The sequence below is a fragment of the Calypte anna genome, chromosome 2 (genome assembly GCF_003957555.1).
Source record: "Calypte anna isolate BGI_N300 chromosome 2, bCalAnn1_v1.p, whole genome shotgun sequence".
NCBI classification, from domain to species: Eukaryota; Metazoa; Chordata; class Aves; order Apodiformes; family Trochilidae; genus Calypte; species Calypte anna.
This window is the reverse complement of record NC_044245.1, coordinates 37837728-37852411: the sequence shown is the minus strand read 5'-3', so window position 1 is coordinate 37852411 and position 14684 is coordinate 37837728. Positions and strand designations below refer to the sequence as shown.

Below are 14684 nucleotides of genomic sequence, written 5' to 3'. Positions count from 1 at the left end.
TTCTCATTAGTGCTTAAGAAATACAGGAAAAGAAGAAAGATGGAGGTTTGGAGCACTGAAGTTTGCAGCTGCTTCTGAAGGAAAAGTATTTTTTTAAACCTATCCTATCCCATAGCAGAACTGTTAGTGCATGCAGCTACTCCTGAGAGCTGCCAGTGTAAAAGTTTCCCTCTTGCTAGGTGCAACTGTCTTTGGAAACAAGAACCAGGAACCACAAGAAGTGGTTGGCCAAGGGTGTTGCTCTGAACTAGGAGGAAGGGGTTGGTGGAGGAATTAGTGAGTTCAACTCCTCATTCAGGCGATGTGACCTTGAATTCCATAGTGACCTTGAACCATTCATTACTCTCAGTTCCTATCAGTAAGATGAGGGTAATATTTCCTGGCCTTTTAGCTATGTCACAAGGATTCTGGTCAGTAATGATTAATCTTGGCACATGAATGTGTGCAGTTACATAAGTATTAAGATCTGGACATAGTTGTCAAAGCTGAGATCCAAGATAAGTCTTGGTTTTAATTTGTTCCATCCGAGTGTCAAGATGAGAAGGAAGAAATCCTGGTGGATAGGTTTCCTCTGTAATATAACTTCAGTATAAAGCTAAAACAGCTTTATAGTAGCAGGAGAAATGAAACTTTCATTGGTAGTTTTATTTTTATAATCACAGAAAATTAAATAGGTAGAATATGAAACCAGTGTTAGAGCTGAGGGGCCCACAGGCATCTAAGACAGAAGCAAATCCTTTTGGGTTTGCACTGCACTTTTGGTGTCGTTTTCATTTTTCCATAATTCTTTCATTAGTTTCTGCCATCTTATCAGCTCCTTCTTACCTATTCTGTCTTGCAAATATCTCTGGGGCAGAGCTTTTACTATAAAAGGAGAGACAATTCACCTATATGGTTTCCATAGGCAGCATTATACATAATAACTCTAGTCCTTCAAAATAGCCAAATCTAGGCTGCTAGTGCATTGTGGAGTTTCTTTTCTGAAAAGGTAGACTATCAGTGCAGCTGTCTTTAAGTACTTGACTTGCAGGCAACAAATAGATAGTTCACAGGCAATAAAATTGCCTGTCTTCACATCCATAGGTACTTGTATGAGGTACTTCAGACACAGATGATTTGAATCAATTACGCTTGTTCTATCGGGTGCTAAGGCTGTGAATGAGAACAAGTGGATTTGCCAAAAGTTCTAGTACAGCTCAGTTTTCATATGTTAATTACCTGTCTGTAAGTGGTCTTTGTAAAGCACCATGAAATACTGAGATGTGTTTAAGTTCATAATATACAGAAAATCCTTTTCAACGTGATTAATTCAAAATATTCAAGGGCACCTAGCTTCCCTGAATGTTGGCTGATAATGTCCTTATGGATGAGGGTCAGCTGAGTAGATGGCAGAACTCTCAAGGCCATTTGTCAACAATAGTAGCTCACTGTCTAACTGCTTCATCTCTTCCCTTTTGCCCAAAATCTGGTTATTACCTGCATGTATTAGGTCATTTGGGGTTGCACCCTGGAGGGACACAGATTAACCCTGCACCACAGTCCTTACTTGGTCAATAAACCTCTGACTACCTTTTGTGTGTCAGGATCTATATATCACCAAGACAGTCAAAGGTGATTTGGGATAAGAGCATCCAGTTTGAATGGTACTTTCCTGGCAAATCTTTTTTTTTATAAAATTTAGATTTGACATATTCAGATAAAATGTCTAAGATGAAATTTCATGGGAAAATATGCTTTTAACTTTATATCATTTTCCAAGTTGTATAAAAACACACTGAGAAATTTTATTGTGGCACATTTCAGAGATGGGTAGGAAGGGATTAAGCACTTCAAGTAGTGAATGAGCCATAACTATATTTTCCACAGCTGTTCAGTGCACTCAGGATTGCACTAATAATTTAGTCACTAAGACTGAAAGGAGATTTGGCATGAACCTCTGTGGCAATCTGTAGAGAATTACCCAAAAATACAGTCACAATGTGAGTATCCAGAGCAGGTATAAGTGTTTTCTTTTCATGAGAAGATAATATAATTTTGTTTTGTAACACAGAGAAAATAGGAGATGATTCAGCTGGTGGGGAGTTGGGTTAGGAATGTCATAAAGTCTATTTGTTATCACTTGTTATTTTTTTCCCCCTGTTTTCCATTTCTTCACCTTCTGAGTCTGAACAGAAGTGGGGTTGATCTCAAATTTACCATTATAAATACCCTATCAAAATACAAGTTCTCTTCTGACCATGTATTTTTCCCACTTTCCTGGGATTTTGCTGGTTTGTAACAAAATCTGGTGCTGTTTATGCAGCATGTGTGTACTAAGCACGGCAAGGTTTATTCTCATTATTATATAAGCTATTAAATTATATGAAGAGCATTTGCTACATTTTTTTTTCATTTTCCAATTTCATATTTCTCTCTCTCAGTGGAAGGGAATTTTCTGTACACAGACTCATCCTGTTTCAAAAATTCATCATGTTTTAGAAATAATGATGTTATGGAGGAAGTAAGCAGCTTAATGACTTCTCCCATAGACCATAATCTATGGACCAAACAATGTTAAAATACTTTTTGTTTGCAAGGAGAAGTAGTTATAATGGCCTTAGTGATTTGTGTGAGAACTATGAATATTCTGTGCACATTATTTACCCTTATACTTACCTGTTCCCTGTTATAATTGTATTTTTAGCTGCATGTGAAAACTATTACACTTCTAATGCACTTCAGTTCCCATGTGAGAACTTTATTTTTCTATGGTGACTGCTGGTGGTGAAATTAACTTAAATGAAATTGTCTTGAATCTTAAAATGTGAGGCAATAATAAGCACCTGTGGTCAAATAACTATACCAGCAAAATATCCACACTTGCATCAGAAGGTAAAAGTTTCTACTAGATTTTGCAGCCAGCCAGCCAGCCAGCCATTTAACAACTCGGAAAGAAATTTAATACTTTTCTGGTTATTTTGCTGTAAAGGGTTGTCAGAGGCCTAGTAGCCAAACAGGCAGAGCAGCTTTGGTAAAGAGTAAATATGGAAAATAAGAAGAATTTTTGAAATATGCTACAAAAGCATAGCAGCATGATCAGAAGGTTGCGTTGCAGAATTATTTTCCCACTTCTTGAAAACGTATGTGTGTAGCTACTTCTCTGAAAACCACATAATAATCTTCACAATTCCAGACACCACTCTGGACTCTCATACTTGTGAGCAATTCACTTGTAAGCATGAATCAAGTACCTCTTTGCCAGTTCTCTGGCACACATCCTGCTTTTACTGTTGTTGTGATTAGAAAAACCCACTATTATTAAATGCCAATTATAACATTTGGTCCAGTTTTCTGAAATTCAGTCACATCATGAATGATGCTATTGGGAATTTGTTGTGTAACCCTCATTATGCCTGCCAGCCTTTTGTTCTGAGCTCTTTCCTTAAGCACAAAATAATGAAAATGCCCTTAGTTTTTTTCAAATGTGTTCATTTTCTCATGAGCTCATTCCTCTTTTGTTCTTGGTTGAAGCTGGGAAAACAAATGGCATATGTGAACCTTAGGATTTTGTCTATATTGGTATCTTTAGAGACAGTATAACATTTATCTCTTTTTGCAATTGTTTTGGGTTTAATCATATTTTTCTGTCTGCCACTGGTCTTTTAAGTGAGTAATTAATTCCCCCCTTCTTTTCATGCCACTTTGGTAATACCTGATAGAAGTGGGGTGTGTAATTCTCCCACTTTCAAGGTGGTCTGTTTCATGTTAGTGTGTTCTTACGCTGCAACTGTATTGAGCATTGTCCACTGCATAATTGAGCAATATGACAAACATGCCACATTCATTTGTTTTTAATCTTTTCTCCTTTAGGAGACTCTTTTAGGTCTGGTAGAATTTTGGATCAGAACTGGGGAACAATCATGGTATTGTAATTTGGAAGATTATAATCCATGGTAATATTGCTCTGTTTGTTGAAGAAACTGGAAAACGTGTTTTGAATGAGATGGGACTTTAGAAAAAAAGAAAAGGCCATCCCATTCCAGAAAACCAGTTGGATACCTTGGAGAGATGTTTTGAGAGTTTTGAGGCAAGCTGTTTACCCCAAACTTTTCTCAGACATCTTTATGGATTGTGGGTCCCAGTTGCAGTTGAAAAACTGCGTTTAGTCTGTGTAGCACCTTCCCAGATGAATGTGAAGTCAGGAGCTGTATGGTGAACAGATGAAAGGCAAAGTACTGTCAGATATATTAAATTGGCTGAGAAAAATACTTTTATCTAACAAAGAAGTTTTGAAACTAAGTTCATTCTACTTGTGAAGTACTCACATCCTGTGTCAGGGAAGACTGTAGGAAAGCCAATGAGTGTGCTGATAATTCCCACTGGAAGTGAGGCCTTGGCTTTATACTGTAAATGAGGTTTAGGGCTATTCATTGAACCTCTTGGACAAAGCAGAACATTGAACAGTTGCTCAGTGAGTGAACATAGTTGATCATCTGAACAAAACAAAGCCAGAATCTTCCAGAAAAATATGTGAACATATTTCAGAAATGAAAATTCATAATGGTGTTAAAATAAGGCTTATAAGCGTTTCATCTTTTTAAAGTCTTGATCTGGCATCTAAATGCTCTTTTAGCACTGCGTGTTTCTGCATTAGGATACATACACGTACACACACAGATTTGTTCCAGTTTGACAGTCCTTCACATGTTGTTTAGTGTGTTTGATTAGCATAATCGCTGTGTGATTGTTTCTCACTATCCTTACCATATGCAAATTCTTGTCTTTTGACTGACACCCATTATTAGACAATCAGAGTATAAGGATTTGCATAATCTCTATGTGGTTACAGTATTTGTGTGCAATACCACTGTGAATGCAAATCTTTTTGTTCTGACTGGTTTCTGTATATTCAAGCAGTCTGCCAGAAATACTCCTGCTGCCTCAATATGTCATTGCCAAGTGGAAAAATCTACAAGAAAAAAAAGAACAACCAAAAACAAACAAAAAAAAGAGCAAGAGACAAATTCTGGAGTAACATCAGAATGGTGACTAGACAGCTAGACAAAAGAAATACTTATACCCTTACAAGATTTCAACAATAGAATAAAAAATTTACTTTGGGAATTAATTATGAAGGAATATCCAAATTACATAAACCAGTTACATTGTTTGGGAAGTGACTACTGTTTTCCTTTTGATAAATACCACTTTGTTAAAGAAAAGTACTTCTGCACGTTTTGCATATTACCGTAGTCGTTTCAGGTTCTTATATTACTTAGTTTATATTTAACTAAATTGAGCAATATTTCTGTTCTTTGTACATGTAAGGCATCAGGTTAGTTCTACCCTATTTCACTGGTAACAACAGAAATAGTAGGCACTAAGATGCACAATGCTGTGTTTAATTCACTGCATAATTATTCACCACAATTACTAGGACGATAGGATAAATTAGCTGTAAAAAGATAAAACATGCATGGTAGCACATCTAGAACATGGATTTTAACCACTTGACATTATATTGTTCTACTTGCATGTCAAATCAAAATACTGTTGAACATTTTTGTGTGTGTATTTTAATTATGCTTACTAAGCTCTTCCCATGATTCCTTTTGAATTGTGTTCTTTGGCTAGTTTGTAAGATTCTTAGTCACAGATTAATATAATGCTACAAGAAAAAAAAAAACAACACCCTGGACTGCTAACCCTATCAGTGGGACATATTTCATAGAAATACAAAATGTCAAATATACTTAGGATCAAATAACAGAGCTGTTGTTGAACTGCTCTAGTTATGACCTGAACACCAGAATATTTATAATGCATCAGGTAAATTGTAAGTTTCCTCTTCTGGAAAGTATCAGACCTACTACACATACTGCACAGATTATTATTCTTTAACATGAAGAGTTAATTGATACTTTCAGGAAGTTTGAGATGGATGTGCATACACAGAAATGTGCTGCAATGTGTAACACCCAGTAGTAAAATACCTCTTAGAAGTTTTAGACCTGTTGCACATGTTTTGTCCAGCTTGAATGTGCAGCTGCAGTAGATGCAATATGGACACCATATGAACAATATAATACTGAATGCCCAGCAGTTCTCTAAAACATCAGATCTGAATATAATAATATAGTATAATCAATATAATGTAACTAATTTGTATAATATAATTAATATGATGTAATTAATATAAATATAAATCTGTACAATTGACCATCATGATTGTAGGGGAAATGATTGTGTGTTCTTGACGTTACCGAGATCAGAGGTGAACTGCTCAATTCCTAATTGGAAATAGTCCAATTACATCCTGAGAAAAATTCTGGTTCAGAAAGTCTACCAGTTACAAATGATAGTGGCTTTATAGGATTGAGGTGCTTTCTTATACCTTTAGTATTTCTTCTGTGTTTCTACTTGTATGTCACAAATACTATACAGTGGGCAGTTTTCTGTTTGAATTCTGTGGTGTTAAAACTGCATCCATCACGTAGTTTTAACAATTATTTTTAAGTTCACCACTAAGTATAAACTGTGGAGGATATGATAATATCCTTGGATATGCTTGGTAAGACATACTATATGTGGCTGGTAAATGTTTTACACTTTTTTTCAGCGCTCTTATTTCACTATTTGTTAGAACATAAGAGAATGAATGAAAAGAAACCCCACTGACATATCTTTATTTCTTACCTTTTTTTCAATTAAGATGTTCACATAAGTCTCATATGGAAATACTAATGCCTTGCCTGCAAGTATAATAGTATTACAGTGTACTTGTTTGACTTAATTTTTGTATTTACAATTAGATATGCTTATAGCAATGCAGACCTGTGGTAAGAACTGTATTCAGGATATCATTCCTTTAATAAAGTTTTTATAGTAGCATTGTATTGTGTTTGCATCTGAATTTTAAGAAGTTCTGAGAGGTATTGGTAGCTGTGTCATGGTATCATGTACCTATTTGAATAATGGAGGTCAGTCTTGTGTAATTTTTTTTGTAAATTACCACTAAAATGGTCTACAGTAGTTTTACCCTGAGAGGTTCAATGACATGATGTGTTTTTCTGCTCACTTAGAATAGGGGCATAGTGAGTAGAATCTTGCAGCCAATTTCTTTGGCTTTGAGGTAGAAATACTTTCTTACTTATTTGACTGGTTTAGGCCTACTATATATTCTACACAGGCTCTGAGTACCCATGTTATCTTGATCTTTTGACCTGGATGTTTTTATTTCTAGATGTTAGTACAGCTCCATTAGTTTGCTGTCAACTTTAAGCATCTGAAGTGCTCACACCATGTCCTTTGGATTTAATACACAATTAAAAATAAAATAAAAATAACCTTCTTTTTTTATATATTTCTTTTGTGATATGAGGCTTTATGGATCAAATTTTCATGCTCTCCTTCACAGTTGGTTTATTGTTTTTTAGTTTAGCTTAGGAATACTCCTATGCCTGTGGGATAAGCAGTCACATAGAAATTACTGATAATTATATATATATTAAAGATTTCTTGATATTTAAGAAGAGGTATGCATTTAAATTCCAGTTTCCTCATTAAAAAAATTCTTCAACAAAACAAAAAGTAACAACACTAATTTTTTGTGGGAATTGTGTAAAATTTACATTTCCAAATGATCAGATTTCTCTGTAGGTAATATGTACCAGACCAGGTGCTGCCTTCTGCAGGTAACTAGTGAAACTTAATGAGTTGGAGACTAGGTTACAGAAAAGTGGCCCAGTCAGTTCAGATAATGTGATGTCTCCTGGATCAGCTTGTTTGTGATTTTGTGGTGACCTCTCCTTTCACCTGAAGAATTTTGTGATCTGCATCGGAACAAAGTAGAATGTGGCTAAAATTATTGGTCAGATAAGGCTGGACTTGAAACAAGCAAGCAAAGCCAAATGAGGACAGTAAGGGCAAAGCTAAGGAAATGGAGTAATTTGTGCCTTTGTTCAAATCAACTTTTGCTGAAGTACAGTGAGGCCCTGAAGATCTTAGGAAAGGGAGTACAGTAGTGGATTACAGCAAGTAAATAGTACCATGCTGCCATAAATTTCAACTTGAATATCTAAAACCTAGTTGATATCATTGCTTTGATGCACTGAAAAGATTGAAATATGAAACCTTTCACGTTTATCTTCATTGTCCAAATTAACAGTAACCTTGTGGTTTGCAGTGAATCTTGAGGAATGAGCTGTCTCTAGACTGATCTCAGGGAAAAATGTGACAGAGGATGTGTTACATAGTAGGATATACTTAGTGCTGGATAGTAGAAAGGCAAAACATAGTAAAAAAGCCTAAGGCAGAGCAGCTCACCCTCTTTGTGTTGGGACTTAAAGATCAAATACATTGGCAAGAGGAAGTCAGGGGACAACCTGCAAACCTCGCTCTCTTACACAGCTTTGACTGTTGGATCATAATCTTTCATGTAAATTGCAACCCTCTCTGTCATTCCCTGTAAATGGCAGTAAATTGAATCAATTGTACCTAAGAAATAAAATACAACCCTGGCAGTTGTAACACAGTACTTTTCATGAGTAAAAAGCAGATTTATCGAAGTTTATCGTCGTAACTCTTATTTTGAAAGCATAAGCCATTTATATAAGTTGAAATACAAGTTATATGTATAATCCGTAATATTCATCTAACCTAGAAGTCTTAGAGCTTCTGTTAAGTATCTCACCACTTGCTGACTGTCTCAGACACATGATATTATTTCCCTCTTTATACTTGCCTGCAAGTCTTGCTCTCTGTCTTCTGGCAATCAGCTCCCTCTCCTTGTTCCTCTGACTCTCAGCAGGGCTTCTCTCTGAGTGTCAGTGAGATCTGAGTACTTTACATGATGCACTTAGGTGTCCTATTACCTCTCTCAAATTTCCTGCATAAAACTTTCCTGATGCTTTTGATTTTTTATTTGAAATTTATGTACTGGTGGTGTTTCGAAAATGGAATGTCCAGGAAAAAATAATCATGTGAAATACCACTCAAAAATTCTGCCCCAACTTCATTAGAATCTGGGGGTAAGTTTTGAAATTTAATTCTGTTTTGCAGTACCTAAGAGCAACTGTCAGAAAAGGGATTCTTGCTTGGAAGAAACTTTTCTTAATGATCTTGGAGACTGCCCAGATCACTTCATCACTGAGACCCACAAACACAAATAATCCAGTTTATAATGAGACCATGCAGCTGTATACCTAGAAGTCTACATCTTTAGACAGAGAACAGCAGATAGATTATTCTGTGAACAGTGAAAATGTTTGGAGCTACTAGGAACAAAACTCCACATTTTTCCATGAGATGAAATAAACCAACAATTCTACACATTGATTAATTTCCTTACACAGCATGAAAGTCTTACACAGTGTGCTGGAGTGTTTCAGAGCCTGATATACTCTGACCTTGGCCATCAGTGTTATTTTTGGGGTTATGAAACAGTGGCATCCCTACTTTCTAGGTGGAACTGGTATTCTTTTGTGCTGGTTGTTGGACAAATGTGTGAGGCATTTCATTTTAACACCAAATTGAGGAGGATGTTCACATTGAGCATTTCTTCCAAACCTTTCTATAAAGCTCTGGCATTTTCCATGTTCCTTTTTTTGTTTTTAATCAATCTGAATTTCTTTGCAACTGGCATTAGTTTAATGACCTGTTTCATATCTGACACTGAACAGCTGTCAAGTAATACAAAATTTCTGTAGTGATCTGTTCTGGAGTCACTGCAATAGAGGCCATAACTGTCTACTGTTACAGATTCCATGAATAATTGATTACTCTAAGGAAAAGCTCCAATTCTTTATTTATCAAATAACCCTTTGCTAACAGACTGGAAAAAAAGTGAATAATGGGGACATGAGGACAGGAAAAGGTGTTTCTTCCCAAGGCACATACAAATTATGCTGTTTTATACTGGTTATCATCAGACTAAGAAAATTAGTTGCATTCGCATCACCAAAATCTCTGAATTTTTAACAACACAATTTAAAGATAACTTCCAGGTTTTCCATCTTTTTAAAACTTCCAGCTTTACTAAGTTGCTGTAAAGTTACTACTAATAGCCATCAAATCCTTTTGAAAAAGCAATATAAATAATTTTGACCAATAAATTTGGGGAAGTTGATTTTAATCTTCCACATTAAAAAGTCTCTTGTATAGCTTTTGTGAAAATGTCTTCCAAAATGATGCAGATAAGTGTTCTGGTAGAGGTCAGTTCAGGACAGCACTTTTCATAAGACTTTAAATTTATCCTTAAAGTATTGTTTCTTCAAAATATTTTCTTCTAAATGGCTGTGAAAATAACCTTTGGATGATTTGGGGTTTTCATGGGTTATGTAGAAGTTGTTTATGAAAAAGATAAATTTACTGGTTCCTGGGAAATAGAGGATTTTTCCTAACACTGAGATACTCTGTGCTTATTATATTTGCTATTTCCTTTGATCCTTTGGTTAGTAATGTTATTTAAATTATTCTTGTTTCATTTATTGAGCCAGCTTTTCTATGATATAAGAAACATAAACTGGTGTTTTGATAGGTAAACTTGTTCAACATTTACAGCTTATATTTTTTTTTCAGTAAAAGATAGGTGCATATAGAATTGAACTAAGGATAAGTATTTCAAGATAACTAATGACTCTTTTTGTTCCTTTCTGCCTTTCATCTTTACAAAACTACATAAAGAATAAATGTTCATTTTCAAAGAAAATGAGTAGTTTTCTGTATTGTGGAGTATGGTATAGCAGAGATAGCAGATATAGCAGAATCTGCTTTGAGAATATAGATAACATAGCATGCAGTGGAACAGCAAAAGCTTTTATTTTTCTTTTTTTTCTCTCTTTACAGATGGACCCAATTCAAAAAGCTGTAATAAATCATACATTTGGGGTTCCTCTTCCTCATCGAAGAAAGCAAATCATATCATGCAACATTTGCCAGCTGAGATTTAATTCTGATGTAAGTTGATCGTTTTGTATAAGATTAGAAATATGTACTTATCTTCTAGGATGCGCCATAATTTGCATAAATTGAATCTAAATGAAACGTTGTGATTTCAGTTTGAGGCTCAGGAGATGAAAGGCTGTAGGATGCTTCAAATAAACACAATTATTTGGTAGTGTTTATACACCCGGCCAGATTTTCCCTGCGGATATATTCCTGCAAGCTCATCAGCTTCAGTTGCACTACACGTAGAGTAAATAGGAAAATGAATTGATCCATTACTGCTAATAAGGCTGATATATATTTGCTGGATCCTAATTCTTCCACCAGTCCTGGCTATCTTTGCTTTTTTTTCAGCCTATAAATGTTAGAAGTTATTCAGATGTACTTATAGTCCTTGTGAATCTACTTTGCTTTTTCTATACTTAAACCAATATCTCTGTCAAGCCAGGATTGTAATTTGAATGTACTTGCCAGCACAAGCTTTAAAAAAAAAAAAACAAAAAATTACACAAATTAGACAAAGAAGCTGTGGTCCTCCTTGCCAAGGAATACCTGCTCTGTCACAGAAAGGCCTCTTAGAATTTAACTCCTATGTTTTCTTCTCCAGGATCACGCCATGTGCAGACAAAACCTGACATAGTAAATTATGTTTTCCTCTGCCATTCCAGTCTCATCCAGGATGTTTCTTGATAGGCACATTGCTAGTGGACTTACTTCTCCTACCAAATGTCTTTCAGTTATTACCTGGCTTACTGATTTACACAGGGATGTTATTTCTGTCAGAATAGAAATGTTTGAATTTAGAATGAGATTTTACCCAAAAGCATCCACAAGGTTCCTTTCTCATGCTAGTTCTATGAAGAAATTAAATGATTCCTGTATGCTTCTGTTTCTTTGTAGAAAGCTATTTTTGTACTCTCTGTAACTATTTTTGGTTTACCAAAGCCATGAACTTGTCAAAAAACTTGAATTTCACCTTTTCACCTCCTTGGCATGAAAATAATACAGCTTTTTTCATTCTCCTGAGCTATTTATTTCTTAGGAATAATTTTAATATGATCTCTGTCACAATTTCTAGACCAGTCAGCATCAAGTACTTATTTCACTGATGACTCCAGCTTTTTTCATTCACAGACTTAATGGAGCCCTTTCTCTTAATATTTTGACATCATTCCCAAACAGTGGTGCAAGGGTGGGAATTATATTCTCTGGAGCTATCATGTCCCTCACAGATAAAAACAAAAGAGTCAAATTAAGCTCTTCCATGTAGAAGCCAGATGTTAGAATTAGGACTGTGAATACTGAACCATTCATAGGGAAGGGACAATGGAGACTTCTGGGCCACATTGAGTCCCAACTCATTGAGCAGCCTAGGTCATCATTCACAATTTTCAGCTTTGCCTTAGGAAAAAACTTCCCATGGAATCATATGTAGTGTCTAGATGCAAGAGACAACAAACATCTCAGTGTTACATACCAAAATGAAACATCTCCTTTCAAAAAGTTCATACCTTTTGTTAGTCTGCAAAAAGATCCAGAGAGGGTGAACGCATGGTTAACATGGCTTAGTCATTAGCAAACTCTGTACTCTCATACATGAAGAGGAAAATTTCCCAGCTGACAAGAGCTAGCCATTTTCCCAATTGTTTGAAATAAAAAAATCTTCTACACAGAAGCAAACAAGATGTCAGTGGACACTAATAATTCTTAGAGGAATGGTATGCTCCCATCCTGGACTTTTTCTGCTGTTTTTAGAAAGGATTCCAGGGAATAGAGAGGATGAAGAATAGAGAGTCACCTACAGTAGCCCAAAAAATGGCTTCAGAAGAAATCTATTCACATAGTCTGTTCAGAGCAGACTCCTGGAAGAAAAGCTGTTAAGCAGATATTTAGTTGTCCCTTCACACCTTCAGCTGATAGAGGCTTGAATCCCAATTTGCCAACACTGTTCAGTAGAAGGTTTTTGTAATGCTCCCATTTTGCCAAGTAGATCAATACACCATTTATGGAATGGAGAGACCTTCTTGCTGAGTATCTTGCACTTTCCACTTTTAATATTCACCTGATTTTTAGAGACATCAGGTGTTTCTGATTGATGGAGAGTTTATGATCCAAAACCTGCCCATTGATTAACCTGGGATGATATTTCTAGCCCTATTCCCTACCACACAGAAGAGATTTATGTATATCTTTATGATGGTCTCTTCTCATTCCAGGGCATATAGTTATTGCTGAGAATCACAAAGTGCTCTACTGAGGTTTCTCAAGAAATAATAAGTACTCAGGAATTCCACTGCAGTTTAAAAATGTTTTTTTCTGTAATGTGAGGGGAATAGGAAGCGGTATTTTCCTCCATTGCTTGAGTTATTCAAAATATCCACCAGTTTTGGAAGAAAAAAATGCACTAAACTAAAATTTTAATGGTGACACTTAAAGGAAAGATTGCTTTGAAGAAAGAGAGCTATTAGCTATAATTTTTGATTACTATATGAATGGCATGTGCACACACTGTAAGTTTCTCTCATATTATTTTGAAATAGCTTTCATTTACTGAATATTCCTATCTTTCATTTTCATCATGTTTTGATGAACATAATTTAAAACCATAACAATAATAAATAGCTTTTCTGTTCAGAAACTTAGGGCTTTGTGGCTGCTCTACCAATATGTCTTTATTTTTAGATGCTGGTGATAGGATTCTTCACAGTGTAATGAATAGAAATTCTATTTACCTACTGCACAACAGTATTATGAAAATGTTTACAATAAAAAAAATGGTCTTTGAGATTTCCATTTTTGCAGAGAATAGTTTTCTCCCCTTTCATTCAGAGTTCTTTCAGAGCAGAAGAGCTTTTTTGTTTGGTTGGTTTTTTTTCTGGCTACATGGTATCAAAATTACATTTCAAAGAAAAATGAGAAAAGGAGTCTAAAATCATGGCTTCTTCCTAAAGGAGTTATCTATAAATCTTCATGACACCTGTGTGTTCAGTATTTCTTTTAAAAATAAATCTTTTCCTACATGGGAAGGGAGGAATGAGCAAGTTACCAAAGCCTCTCCATGCTGAGAAAAACCTATTAGAACAGCATAGGTAGGTTATGTGGGGTACATTTCAACCAGTGAACATTTTTCAGGATGTGTGTTTTTGTTTGGTTTTGGGTTGTTTGGGGTTTGTTTTTTTTTTTTTTTTTTGCATTGAGATAGACCTGTGTATAACATTTACATTCACATTGTGCAGCTAATACATGGCAACACACTTCAGTATATGTGCAGCTACAGGTGTGTGAGTTGCCATTTAGATTTTGGCAGCTGCAAGGAGCTACTGCACCACTACAGAAGAACTATAAACATATGCTCTGTAGTAAACATTAAACATCTGCTAAAAACACCATGCAAAGTGAAGTCTGGCTGGATTCAGTGGGACAGCTCATGTGACTACAGGTAGTTGTAGGAGGAAATTTTTTCTTAAGATGAGTTCTCACATAAAAAATAACAAAAAAAGCAAATAAAAAAGCAAATTCCACAAACCCCAAAACCCACCAAAAAGTCCTAAGCAACCCTGTGGCTTGGAAGAAAAAATTAGTTATTTGCTAATTTTTAAATCACCTTTCTTGATTGTTTGATATTCTTTTGCCCACATTTCTAATTTCATCATTTTATCAAGGTAGAGGCAGTACCTAAAACAAAGCCAACTCTTACAAAGGGATTCTCTTTCTCCTTACTCTTATTTAATGCAGATAGTTGAGTGATAACGCAGCTTGCT

General features: G+C 35.5%; 1 protein-coding gene across 2 annotated transcripts in view; it reads left to right on the top strand.

Annotated features, from left to right (window-relative positions):
• The window catches only part of LOC103538040 (zinc finger protein 385D), a 154315-nt gene that overhangs the window by 54857 nt on the left and 84774 nt on the right, over positions 1–14684 (top strand). For both annotated transcript variants that reach the window (XM_008504338.2, XM_030445216.1), the window contains exon 3: positions 10825–10935. In XM_008504338.2, the coding sequence (XP_008502560.2) occupies positions 10825–10935 (111 nt within the window). The remainder of the gene's footprint in view (positions 1–10824; positions 10936–14684) is intronic.